We start from the raw sequence: 14,296 nt of genomic DNA on the forward strand, positions 1-14,296 counted from the left end.
GAGATTCAGTGTGGCCTTTACTGGAAGAAATTATGAGGGATTTGAAGGTAATCTGTAAATTGTTTTTAAAGAGGTTCCAGAATACCCTCGTATCAGTTTGACCTACCACAGCTTTTAGTACCGTTAGTTGGTAATGATTCTAAAGCAATCAGGTATAAATAAGAGGGCAAAAGGACAGGCTTCTCTGGCACTTCTTGTAGATTACATAGCTGTAAAGACATTCCGCTAAAGTTTACTGATAATATGTAAGAGACACATAAAAATTCCTGTTTTGGTTAGCAAGAGAATTAGAGATGTTTGCTTACAGATGAACTCAATTAATTCAGAATATATTTTCAGTGTGGACTAAACCCAGCTATGTTTCTACTGTGCTAAAAGTGCCTAGTGGTCAGCTGTCTTTCCTTAAAAAGACAGCCCATTTCCCAACAGTTACTACACTGAGAGGTTTAAGATAATACCTTTTACCCTTTTATTATTTCAGATACCACTGTGTACTGACATGGTAAACTTTTAGTGTTCAACTGAGCTGTCCAAATATTTAACTGATCAAACATTCAGCTCTGTTTTCATATTTCAATGGGGACTTTTAGTGGTATTTATGTGGTACTAATAGATGAGCACCTAGAAACATTTTCTAAGAGTTTTGTTATTTGGAAAACCTGCCATCTTTAAAGTGGGAAGAAAAAATTACAAACAGTAGAGCATAGTTGTCAGCATCAGTAAATGACCAAAACATGTATTAATGTCGGGTTACTGATAACTCCTTGTCTAACTTGCAAGATGAAGCCTTTAGAAGACATTTAATCTAGCCATACTTTATTCATGCCAAGAGTATTCAACATCTACTTTATAAAGATTTAAAAAATATTATTCTAGTGAAAGACTGCTTGCATGTATGTGCTATTTGTAATATTGGTAATATGTTTGAAATATCATAACGATGAAGTTTAAATATTAACATAAAAAGCATGAGAAACTGCATTGTTTATTTCTAGATGTACTATATACAATTTATAAGAAATAGCTTTCTTTTGAAACATGATTTCTAGCAATCTCTCTGAAACAAACAGTATGAGGGAAAAATCACAAGCCAAATACAAAACCTTATTCAAAAGTACAAATTAACATAAGTATAATGTGACGATTATTGAATTAGGAGGTAAAATGTTATTTTGCAGAACCACAACCACAGTGACTCAGGTCCTCATTAGGAGCGTTGGTCTTGTGGTTACAGCAGGGAACTGACTTGGCAGATACACATTCAGTCTCTGGTTGTACTAGTTTTTCTGTGTAACATTTAGCATGGAACTTAAAGCTAGATTAAGACAAACCAAACCAAAAAAACCCAAACAAGCTTGATGCTACAGAGCTGCACAGCTCTATGCCTAACTTTCTTCATTGTCCCCCAGTTCCTATGCAGTGCATAGGAAATAATAACAGCACTCAGAGCAGAGAACCACTTCCTGCTAGCCCAACATAATCTTCAAAACAGGAATGTGGTTTAATTCAAATCCTTATTCTATATTTAGGTGTTTTTCTCAGTGTTGCAGAGAGGTGCCTTCTCCCTTTCAGACTTCACAGCCCAAATCCTACTCTTCAGATAGCTGCCTGTATCCTTTCTTTCAAAACCTGTCTAGAAGAGGTGATAGTGATGCCCTCTCACTTTTGCTTTCATACAGTACCTTACTGGTTAAAGCACTCTCCTAAGATAAGGAAGACCCAGATTCAATACACTATTTTGACTGAGAAAACTGAAACTAAGGTCTTTCAACCTTTTAATCTCTGTCCTGATGACCAACATAGAGGTCATGAAAAGATAAGTACAGTCTTCATCCCACCTATTTAAACTATTCTGTTTTGGGGGGAAAAAAAGTTAGCTAGGTCAGAGAGAATGTCACAGAAGTGAGCAGGCCATGTAGCCAAGCAGTAAAGGTGTTCAGCTAAAGGCAGCGAGATAATGAAAACCATTGTACTAAAACTTGATCTCTAGTTCTGTTGTCTGTGGAATAGTTTCCCCATTTCCATTAAATTGACCATTTTTGACAAGAAATTCTACTATGGATAATGGGAGTGTAGAGGCTACAGCAGTTCACAGTACAAGATAACAGTGGGTATAATGGATTTAATTTTTGCAGTGATATGTACCCATATAGAATATGGGTAGAAACTACAGATAGAAAATGGATTCATATTGCATCTTGAAAAGAAGGGAGAATTCAAACTGTTGCTTTAGGCTCTAGTGACAATGCTTTATCAAATTGTTATGGATTTAAATTCATTCTATAAAGACAGCAGTCTTTAAAATAAAAAATTATAAGAACTTCATCTTTTGTTGACTCTTAAAATAAAATGTTTCTAATTTGTAAACATTTGGTATTTTTTGTTATATATTTCTTAAAGTCTTGCAAAATGTGCAAAATCACAGTGTTTTCGTTCATTCTGTCTTTAGCACAAAGCAGTATTTATACTGCTGTGTTTTTCTTCTCCTTTCACTACTAATAGTATTAAACTAATGCTCATTTACCTTGTGCTGGTAACTAATAATCTCCAGCAGAGCATAGCTTTGCTGTTGGCAACAGTGGACTAATCTATCAGGTAAACAACATGATTAATAATACTTCATTATCAGCATGGGAACAGTCTTAAAATGTATGTACCAAAAAACTTCAGCAACTGTTTATTGAATCTGAATTCTTCCATCAGAGACCTGATTCGAAATTGCAGCTTTGAGTAAAGAAGGATACTCCACAAACCTGAACTATATGCCTGGTTCATAAAACCAAAAATTATATTACTATATTCATTGGCACATCTGGGTGCTTTTTCCTGAAGACCATTTTTCTGACATTCTGCATTAAGCTGTCTGCCGCACTTTTTTCATTTAGGTCCCAAGCAAACAATTGAATGTCCTTAGATACCATAGCAGTCAGTGGGAATGGTGATTGTGTTCTTCGCGCTTCACAGAAGGTTTCATCAGCATCTTTTAAAACTGAGCTCACTGTTTTCATTATTTATTACATTCAACTTAAGTGCAAACTGAAATGCAATATAGAGGAATGTATATAACAAATGTATTTATTTTGAAGTTTCCACGTACTGTTATTGTTTTGGAGGAAGGGTCACTGCAACAATTTATTGAACCTCTCCATTTTATTTCTCTATACTTTTTCACAAGATAATATCAATTATAAACTGCAGCTTTACTAAACTTACCTATGCTCATGGTTATACACTTCCATCTTTGCTCCAAAGCAAATATTTTGCTTCCTCCAATCAGTTAATTTGTAGATTTTTATCTGCACTCAGCATTAGCTTGCACATGTATCTTTTTTGTAGGAAAAAACACAACCCAAACTGCCTTTGTCATGAGAGCTATGCTCTATATGACAGTGATAAGCATCTTGCCTGATGTGGTTGTTGTTTAAGACATGATCTGCTAATGAGGATAACCAGGTCTATAAATGACAGATACAAAGGATCTGCAACTTTATTAAACTATTGAAGGCACGGGAAAGCAAAATAATCTTATCTAGTACTCTGCAGCAGTTATCACTTTGCAAATTTCCTTGCTACCCAGACAATTCAGGCTGTTCCTATCATGTTCAGGATGTTTCAGGCACAGAGCTTAAAATGGGGAGGGGGGAAAAAGTCTTTTTGATTCCCATTTCTTTCTATCTGGCTCTCTAGGTAAGAATGCTGCAAAGACATAGATATGTTTTCTACAACTACAAACAAACACTGCAAGTTTTAGAGATTCAAGAGAGGTTTCTCATGTCCAGCCAAGTACTGCTCCTTAAGAATCCTTAAAAATCTCCTACTTGGTAAATGCCTACTTTTAAAATTTTGTATCAGCATTCGAACTATTATGAAAAATCTAAAAAAAACTTTTCATCTGAAGTCCATCACAAATAATACTATAGCCTTTGTTGACTCTTCATGGCATTCATCATCTTCACATGCAGTTGCTATGTATTGCATTTGAAAATCGAACACTAAAAAGTTCCTGTAAAGCTTGAAGGTTAATGGCATTAGTCTGCCCCTTGACTATAGGAAGCTGTCTATCTAATTTAAAGTGACAGATGTGCTTTTACAGCTGGAACAGCACAGAGATCTTTAAGTTTTGGCCTTCTGGGAGAAACTAGTGGGTAAAATAGCAAGAGATGTCATTGAGTAATTTTTCTAGAAGAGATTGATCAAAGTTTGGAATGTGTCCTGTCCTGAGAAGCCCCAAGAATTCACAGGAGTCTCTCTAAAATAACCTTTTTTGTTGACTGAAAACTCAATTATAACAAAAGGAATACATTATGATTGTGGAAACTTATGATTGTTTGAGTATATGTTTTCATCCAAATAATAGTTATTAGTTTGATGGCTTTGTGTATTCGACAAACCCACTGAATAATTTCCTCTCTATATACCTTTTTTTTTCTTAAATTTAGAATGATAAATACAAGGCAAAACTTTATTTTATATAATTTGTATGTTAATTGAGTAGTAAGTAACATCAAAATTTTGGTGGGCAGAATCTGAAATCTCAAAAAATGTCAAACTAGGCATTTTTCCATAGAAGTTAATTTCCGCAAAGGAGCAAAGTCAGTGATTCCTACAAGGCTTTGTAATTTGCATTTCCTCTAATACTGAGGTAAATTCTATCTGATAATGGCTTATGTGAAGCAAGAAAGGGACTCTTTTAAAACTACTTTTAAGAAGGAATTTCCTATGTTTATGAAAAAAAATATACACCATGTTCTGTATTAAAACAGAAATACTCTTGGTTACCCAGAAAATCTCTTTCAGTCCTGTAATAGCCTAAATATGCACAAAAACTGTTCTGGCTTCAGGATTATTCACATCATAAAGGCTGAAATATTGCACATTTTAGTTTCTCAAAAATTGTTTCCTATATAGAATTTTTGCATAACTAGAGCTATTCTAAGAGAATCAATAATTACAACATACTTGAAACTTAATGGATTCAAGAGTCATTTCCTCATTCTTTGTAGAAAGTGAAGAAAGTGGTACAAAAAGTGCTACTGTTGATCTTTAAGGGCTCACACTGAATTCCCCTGAGATAACACATAGATAGCATCTAAAAGTTTGTTTGGAGTAGGACTGCTCTGAGGTCACTATTCAAGACAACAAACTGTCTGCTGCATTCTCTGACCCTGAAAGGTTAGAGTTTAGGAATTTCCTGGAGAGATTCTGTTTGGTCTAACATTTTTATGAAAGTATCAAGGGGATAGTTAAGAGCAATAGTAAGGTTATTTTCCCCAAAGCCGTAAAACTCTTTTATCTAGCCAAAAATACTTTCAGGGAGATGCCTGTTAAGTCTGTGTGAATGCAGAGAAGAAATCAGAAAAAGGAAACCTGTTCTTTTTGCAGGAACCTAAGAACATGCCAAATATGTTGTGGTTTTTTGTTTTGGTGTTTTTGGTTGTTTTGTTGTAGTTGTTGTTGTTTTTAACATTTTCATATTTGTTATAAGTAGCATAGCACACTTTTATGTTTACATTTTGTACCGCATGAAAAAAAAAGTTCTTTAACACTTATTCACGGTTTTTCCTATTTTCACATACAAAACTCTTTTTAAAAAATGAAAGAAAACAGAGACATTTTTAATTGATGTAATGGATTTGCTCATGGTCTATTCTGACAAAACAGCTGGACACAGCTGACTGGAGTCTTAAAGATACAACTATATTCATGATAGCTGAAAGGAAGTCAAAGGGAAGTTAGCTTTGTCATAATTGCATTTGTTCAGTTTTCTTCCACTTGATTCATGGAATATTTAGATTCTAAACACGTACTGCACATCATGCCAGTATGATATAAAACCATCTTAATGAAGAAGGAAAATGAGGGTAACTTCATAGTAGACACTATAAGGTGAGTAGTTTTGTACCAGAAAAACTGATTGTGTCTTTCAAGAGCATCAAAAGACATAAACTTTAGCCAAATTCAGCATTTGTTCTTCATCAGTGTCTAAGGTGTTAGTAATAGCTCTTTAGTATATCTCTAGGAACAATGTCAGTACAAATACTGACAAACAAAGGCAGGCAAATCCTCTGCGACAGGACAATGCTGGAGTTAAATATCGACATGGTGGATAAAAATCACCAGTGACTGCTAGTAGCACTGCATAGCCAACATCCTTGAGGTCCTCTCAGCCAGAGTTACACCACAGGTGATCTGGTGGTAAACAGGGATGCAGCATGGACTGTCAAAGAACAAGTTAGCTGTACATCCATTAATTGGGACAGCTGTAAGGAGCATTCTAAAATAATAATGTAGGAATAGGTGCTAAAACCATGTTGTATTTTATACATGTATTGACTGTGACCCTTAGTCATTAATCACCTAGCCTATCCTATTTCTACCTTCTTCATCTCCAGCTCACTGAGGCAGCAACAGCTTGAATTAATAAGGACATTTAACATTCACATCTTGATTAACTTTCAGCATTGACTTTTCTTATTTGAGCACTTAGTCATTATCTCTGAGTGTCTGTTCAAGTTTCAACCATATGTAACTGTTATTGTTCACGGTAGTGCTTTCTTGTTACCCTCATGCCATCAAACAATTTTCCTTCTTAAATCTCTTTTTTGCATGCTCCACTTTTTGCTTAGGGCCCCACAGAAGCCTGTTCCTATATTTGGAATGACTTACTTATCTGTACATTTTCATATGAACTCTCAAATTTTCTTCTTCTCCTCCAAGTCCTATAAATACAAACACTTAACAGTAATAGGGTTATCCTCCCTATAGATTGACCTCTTAGTATTAATAGGATTACTCTTCACATAAGTTTATTATAATTCTGTTGCTTTAAACAGGTTTTGCAGGTGGTCTCTTTCAGTAAAAAGTTTCTGTGGTAAAGGCGAACTGCTTTATTGATCAGTATTTTGAGCTATCTATAATAAGATCATCAAGACAGATACTATGTCTGCTTTCTGTTGTCAAATAAATCATTATAATCTGCATCTCATAGACATGCAAAGGCTAGACCAGATTTCATGCAAAATATCAGAAGGAACAATCTGATCCAGTTGGATCCAATGTTGGTTATCAGAATTCAAACCAAAACAAATACTCCCTGCCCATCATGTATTGGTGAACCTGAAATTTATTAATGTAAATTTAAAGATTCCGTGTTCCTTGTACTCTTATCATATTTCTTTAATGTCTGGAATCTAGATTCCATTGTACCTTGTACCATTAACTCAGTAGTAACACAGCCAGTATTGGATTTGGGCTGCCACACATAAGATGTCATGGCTCCTGAAACAGGTTTTTAAAGATACCTTTCCTAACAGGAGGCATAATAAAGGACTTGGAAATTCCAGGTTTTCCTAATGACCTTGCACTTGAATAGCTACTTTTATCCCGAGAGTGCCCCAATGACTCTTAAACTTAATAGCAGCAAAGTGGTTTAGAACAGGATGTAAAGAATCCTGCACCAGTTGAAACTGTGTGGTAGAAAGAGCAGGTAAGTGGTATTATTTCATAACTACACCAATTTTGACACTTCAGGGAGGGATTCTGCAGGGAATATATGGAACAGAATAGGAAATTTTTTTCTAAAATATGCCTGTAGGACTTTTAGTTGTAGGTGTCAATACATGTTTTTTTTGCTGACATTTTGTCACTGATTCTTCCTTGGGTAAGTTTCAGTTCTGAAGAAAATAAAAATATTAATAATCTGTTAAATTCAAAATTATCAGCCTCCGAGCCATAAATAAAAATATAAAATTTTGTCTTGCAAAAAATGTACTATAAGATAATCAACCGGGAACAGGTATGAAAATCTTTCCCACACTTTATATCCAATTAAATGAGCTATAGGTTTTCCAATTAAAAATATAATATGTACATTCTACCTGAAATGAAAATAAGTTCCTTTTTAAACTGAAATTTAACCTCAAGCAATGCACACACACATGAAAAATCTTTACTCTTCTGATGTGGTTTAACAGCCAGTTAATGGGCATTAAAGCTTCAGTCCTAAATGCACTATACTCTGTACTTTGTCCTCGAACTCTCCAATAATTCATTGGCCTCCAGCTGTTGGCAGTGCACCACACTAATATTAGTAAGAGGTATCATTAGTGCTACTAAATGTGAAGAGTATTTAAGTTACTGTGATCTAGAACATAAATAAACAGTGTTACTTCATCTCCTCTAATCAACGCTCCCTCTCTTACTCTATGGCAGCATTTATATCTTCCTGCTGGGACATATTATGGCATACACTACAGTCCAAATTAGATGTGTGTTCAGGGAGTGTCATGGTTCTCATCCAAATCAGAAGCCTGTGAAGAATAAAATCGGGTCATGAAAAAAAAAAAAAAAGTTCAGTCTTCCTGGATTTTTCTTCAAATTCTGTGGCTGCTATAACTCAAAGGCACCCTAGTTCCTAAATTCTCTTTACATTTTTTTTACTTAGGTACTTGTAGAAATGGCAGTTCTGGAACATGTCCATGTAAATTTTTGTTGAAGAAAAGATAAAATTTATTACATTGCAATAATTTCATTTGCACCAAAATAAAATTTAATTGCTTAGACAGTAAAAAGTAACAAATATTTTTATTCTACTAATTATGCTACAAGTTATTCTACACATTATCTCATACTTTTTTTTTTTTTTTCTATATTTTACAATATGAGCTTACTGTAGCAAGAAGGGAGAAAGTATTTATTTTTGAACACTCCCTGGTTCCAGGAAACACAGTTCTGGAGTCAGTATCTTTGCCTCCTTTGAGCTGTGGTTGTTAAGTGAAAGTTATGACACGCTGCCTGATTTCACTGTTCCCACCAATATGGCATGACTCTGAAAACTTTGAACTGAAAGAAGACATGAATAAAAAGTCTTGCATTCCAAAGCAGGGGGTATACTCAAGGAGGGGAGGGAGTAGTGGGGAGAGGAAAACGAGGGCTTTGTCTTTCAAAGCATAACAGCATGTTTATAATAGAGGAAACACATACCCTTTTAAAACTGACTTGATTGGAAGAAAATTACTTTTAGCCAGCTACTGAAATCCCTAAGCACATGCTGGTTTGTTTAATGGGAACTGATTTTGAAAGCATTTACGGAATGTATAGAGGGATCCTGTCTGAAAACATGTACAAGGAAGGCATACCAGCTGCAGTTATTCCCTTCATCCTCACTGACATTAACAATTTCAGATTTAGCCAAGCACAAAACACCCATGACCTTCTGAGCCATGCAGTCCCAAAAGGAGTCGAGCTCCGCAGTTAGTCAAGCGATCGTGAAAAAAACATCACTGTACCACAGCAGACCTAAAATAAATCTGCAACACTGCTGAGAACTGTGAGACAGTCAAAGAAGAAAAGTCATCAGTCTGTGCTTTCTCTCCTATGTTGCAATGCGCCATTCTGAGGATCTTCATCACTGTAAAGCTAGCCAGAGTACAAGAATTAAGAGGATGATAACTCAGCATGTGTGGCTCCTATTGTTTTCTCTGACATGGATTTTTCTAGCTTTATAAATCATCCAACAGCAAATATTGAATCATGTCTCTACCTGTTTTCTGCCTGGAAAAATAATCCATGGTTTACACAGACATCTGCGTACTATTTGACTCCAAATACTTTCTGATTCAGATACTGAATAGTTCCTCTTACGTGCCCTATGAGAAGCCTTGGAGAGGAAAAATGTGATGCTGTTACCATTCCAGCTGCTAGGCTGCCCTTTTTTAACTATCTGTTCATTATAGAAAAATGTGATTGCCTGCTTAAAATGTTTTTTTCTTTTTTGCTTTTTTCAAAGTTAATGCACTATAACTCAAAATATGCATACATTAGTTAACCTTCTTTTTCATAGTCTTTTGTTGTTGTTGTTATTCAGAACTTTTACAGCGATCCAGTTTACACCATGACTCTCCAAACAGGTACATCAACATGACTTGAGGGAGTGAACAGAGCAAGGGAGAGAATGAGATGCTGGAGGCAAAACGGGTACAGGAATTTCCTGAGGTAAATCATTCATTTACAGGTCTAAAACCTATTCTGAAGACGTTAGTGTGAGACGTGTTGTTACAACTTGATTAGTTATTTTCTCAAACTGGAAGAATTTCAACAGAAGAGATTGAGAAAAATTCCCAGATCAATTTATGGCTTTTTACTTTTGACAGGTAAAGCACTGTCTAGGAAGAGAACATTCCTCCAGACTCCTAAGGTCCTGACGAATTCTCTTGTCCCTCAGATATCAGATATGACAAGGAATATCATACCATGCTAAAATGTTTCTTTAAGGTGTAAAATATTCAGCTATTCCAATAAAAATTCCATTTAGGATAAATGAAATTGTATTTTGAAGGTAAATACAAAGGTAAATACTTTTTGAAGGAAAATACAAAACAAAGAATAATATACACCTCAACGCTTGAATTAAATATTCTAGGCAAAAACTGACTCACTGTAACAACAAATTGTATTCTTTGAAAATATAAACTCACTGTTAACAATGATTTTATGATACAAAAGGCTTTACAGGACTTCTAGTCAACATCCATCTTCACAATAAGAGAAAATTTCCTTGTGAGAAGAGAAAAATATGAGAACTTGCCCAGATGGTTCTTGTGAGTCTTCAGCAAGATTTTTTGCCTCTTTCCATGGGGAAAATAGAAGAAGGAATTATGATTAACGTTGCCAGCATTCTTGGCAGAATTATAAAATATATTTCACCACTAAGTTCATAGTTCTAAATAATATTGTTATAAATGTGATTCATTAATGGTGTGGATAATATTACAAAACTTTGGAATGGATTATGAAAGTTCAAAAAGTGCCCAAGGCATACGAAAGTAAGCATAGGGGATTCAGGGGTAATTTTTCACTCTTATTTTAACAACGACAAGCACTCTTAATAAAAAGTGGTGTTAATACACAATGAAAAAAATCTTTTCATCAGCATTACCAAGGTATTTTCATTGACCAAAAGCTACAGTTAGAAGGGGATTCTTTTAACCTGATTAAATTAATATACCTTGCACAAAAATATTTTACATTATCTATGTATTTATTACTTCCCTATCTTTCTCAGATATGACTGAGACATAAGGATTTCTACCTTCCTGTTATCAACTTGAATATTAAAGTATTTTACAGCTTCATAGCATGAGAAAATTTAATTTCAGGTGAAGAAAAGGAAAGAAAAATTCTGTCATTCATATGAATACTGTGACTCCTTCTATCATGTCTATGGCAGACAGTAATGTTCTATGTTGGCAGTTTCCAATACAAAGGTTTATGCGTACTCTTCATCATTTTCTTGGGCTGTGACTGATTATATGCTGTTTGATTTTACTGTTTTTAATTTGAATGTCAGGGAGTTACTCTATCTCAACTGAGCAACAGATCAGTCAGGTCTTGTTTTGCAGGCTTATTCCACCAAGAAAATTATACATACTCTAACATGTTGCTAACAAGAAAAGTCATTTATTGTGGTTGGCATATTGAAACAGCACTGGTTTCCTTTAGCAAATCTCTTTCACTGAATGAAAAGCAGAGAGTGCAGGTGTCTAACTTAAGAGTACACAGAACAATACAATGCTATGAATCTACTTTAATAGTTTGGGTTTGGTAGCTGACATTCACTGAGTAGAAATTCTCACTGAATCTTACACAATTATCTTTCTGCCCATCTTTCTGCTTTCCCTGAAAGATTAGGTACTTCAGATCACATATAATGTGAACAACTTATGGTACAGGAGGAAACCAAGCTTAAAGAAAAATCTCTGAATGGAAACATTAAAGAGTAAAAAGCTGAAACTTTTTGGAAATACAGAGAATATTCAGATATTGCCTTATTTGTTGTGGTATATCACTAAGCTGAAGAATTTAAGGAGTTTATCCAACTTACTGAAAACTGTTAGACGAAGGTAGTAAGCATAGAATCAATGGACTTGTTGAGCTCACCAGCCTCAATCCCTGTCCATAAACAGGGTCAGCTAAACCTACGTAATTCCTGACAGATAGTTGTCTAGCCTTAAATATCCTCAGTGGCCCATACATCATATGTCTCCATATTCCAACCCATTTCAGTGTTTAATTATAACCTACCACTGGAATCTTCTAACGACAAATGCAATTCTTTAGTTTATTTCCTCTTTTCTGCACATATGGAAAAATATATTATTTCCTTCCTCTTTTACATATCTGAATACAGTTTCCATGGCTGCCATTGCTTTCCCATTCTTCAGACTAAACAATCACAGGTTTTTGCAGTCTGTCCTTGCAAGTCATGTTTCCAAGAGATCTGATAGACTCCTGCTTCAGCAAGAGTTATATACAGAAAGCTGTGTTGTGCATTATTCCACATAAAAATAAAATATGTGAGTCATCACATTTTCAAACAACTATTAAAACAATAAAAATGAAAATAGAGAAGAATATATGTTTTTCTCTAGAAGAAGTTATTACCAAATATCTGGATAAAGTAGTAATTCTATTATTTTGGGGGAGCAGATAGAGTGATCAGACACACCCAGTTTTACATTAAAACCACGTCCATTTCATGGCTTCATTAGGAGCTGCATTTGCTGCTCATATAGAAAGCAGAAAACATTTATCATGAGGTTCTGAAGAGAGCTGAAGGAGTCTGTGCCTACAGAAAAGCTGGTTTTGACCTATGGCGAAGGCTGAATGATTTCATTGCCTTTTGAATTACAGATTAAGTAGAAGAGCCTAAAGACCAGATAAACTTGCTGGTCACTTTTAGGCAGCATGAAAAACATTTATCTTGTATGGGTCCAGAAGCAATTATGAAGAGGAAGAGAGAGAGAACTTTTTTCACTACTTAAAAAGTGAGACACTGGAAACTTACATTGTCAAATGTTTTCCACCTCTTGATGTGTCAGCAACAGAATTTGGGCAGGTGCTATGAGAAAAATAGAGTGTGTGGTTATGCACATTCAACACCCCTCTGGATGCACTCCTTCCTCACACTGTCATTTGGGTTGCATTCAGCATGTGAGATGCGTCACAGGGATAAAAATACCACAGATACTTGATTTTGTGGAAGACAGTAATGTTTAACAAGTGAGACTCTGCATAGCTTTTGAAAGAGCTATGATACCTGGGCCCAATGCTGAGAAAACAGGAGGAGATGAATATCAATCCTGTACAACTGAGATATCTCTTTTCCTAGGTGTGCCAGTACAGATGATAAATCACTGTAAGGTCTATGTTATCGCTAATGTGCCTACTCCAACAAACAAGGAATAGATATCAAAAATTATTTGAACTTCCACAGAGAAATTGATTTCTTAGGTGCCCAAACCTGTAGTTGAAACTACAGTTCTGAGGTTTTATTAAAATATATTTGGGGTCTTTTCCACAGATCTCAAGGAATATTGGTGCAGTTACAGTCATATGACGAAATTAAAAAGGAGAATTCACTCTTTACCCAACTGAAATTTAGGAAAAATTCTTGTTTCACAAAAGGAAGTGGCAAATTCTTATGTGAGATTTCTGTTCTTCTCTTTGCTTTATTTTATTTTCTTTTAACTGCAACAGGATAATTTGCAGACTTAACATTCAGTTGAGTATCTGGTGATTTTATGCTTACTCTCATGCAATTAAGGAAAATGCAGTGATATCCAAACCTTACTCACTAAAACACTTTTCCAAATCAAACATGATTTTCAGCTCCGTTACATAAATTGAAACTACAGAGAAAGTATGGAAGGCTGTTTGTACCAGTGACTGCCACCATACTCTCCCTTTTGGAGCCTAAAATTATTTCTATAGTGCTAGCAGTATATAATGTTACAAAGTCTCTACCATAAGAGACAAAGACTTTAAAAATAAAGAGATGCCACTTAGTTACTTTCTCAAATGAAGGAGGGACAATTTATATGATTTACTGAAAGATCTCAAGAATATATTGAGATATATATTAAAAATTATGCAAATATATTATTTAGGGACTGAAAAAGTGATCTTGAATAAAAAGTGACACTAAAGAGACCACGGATGCTTGCCGTCCAAGCTAAACATAAAAGTCCACTCAAGCAGAATAGTCCAATTAATTAAAAAACAGTGATGGGTGTTTTTATTGATGCCAACATTAATATGTTTATATACTTTTTGTAGATTGGTCTTAATTCCCTGGTATTACTTTACTAGAAGAAATAACAGCAAAAGAGGTGACATTGTGTTTTCCATATAGTAATGTATGAGAATACAGGATGGTACAGCAAAGACAATTTTGAGTGCTTTTTACTTAAATATAACTTGGACATACATCCATAGAAATATGATTCAACATGTCTTC

General features: G+C 34.9%; 1 protein-coding gene across 2 annotated transcripts in view; it reads left to right on the forward strand.

Moving 5' to 3' along the window:
* Nucleotides 1-14,296, forward strand: part of VEGFC (vascular endothelial growth factor C) — a 215,536-nt gene that overhangs the window by 89,802 nt on the left and 111,438 nt on the right. The window contains exon 1 of one of the 2 annotated variants that reach the window (XM_021284201.2): nucleotides 9,910-9,993. The exons of the other annotated variant lie outside the window; for it this stretch is intronic. Within the exon in view, the coding sequence (XP_021139876.1) occupies nucleotides 9,958-9,993 (36 nt within the window). The 5' untranslated portion in view covers nucleotides 9,910-9,957. Of the gene's footprint in view, nucleotides 1-9,909; nucleotides 9,994-14,296 lie in introns of those variants that run through there. 2 annotated transcript variants of the gene reach the window in all.

This window comes from Columba livia, chromosome 4, assembly GCF_036013475.1.
Source record: "Columba livia isolate bColLiv1 breed racing homer chromosome 4, bColLiv1.pat.W.v2, whole genome shotgun sequence".
Classification (NCBI taxonomy): domain Eukaryota; kingdom Metazoa; phylum Chordata; class Aves; order Columbiformes; family Columbidae; genus Columba; species Columba livia.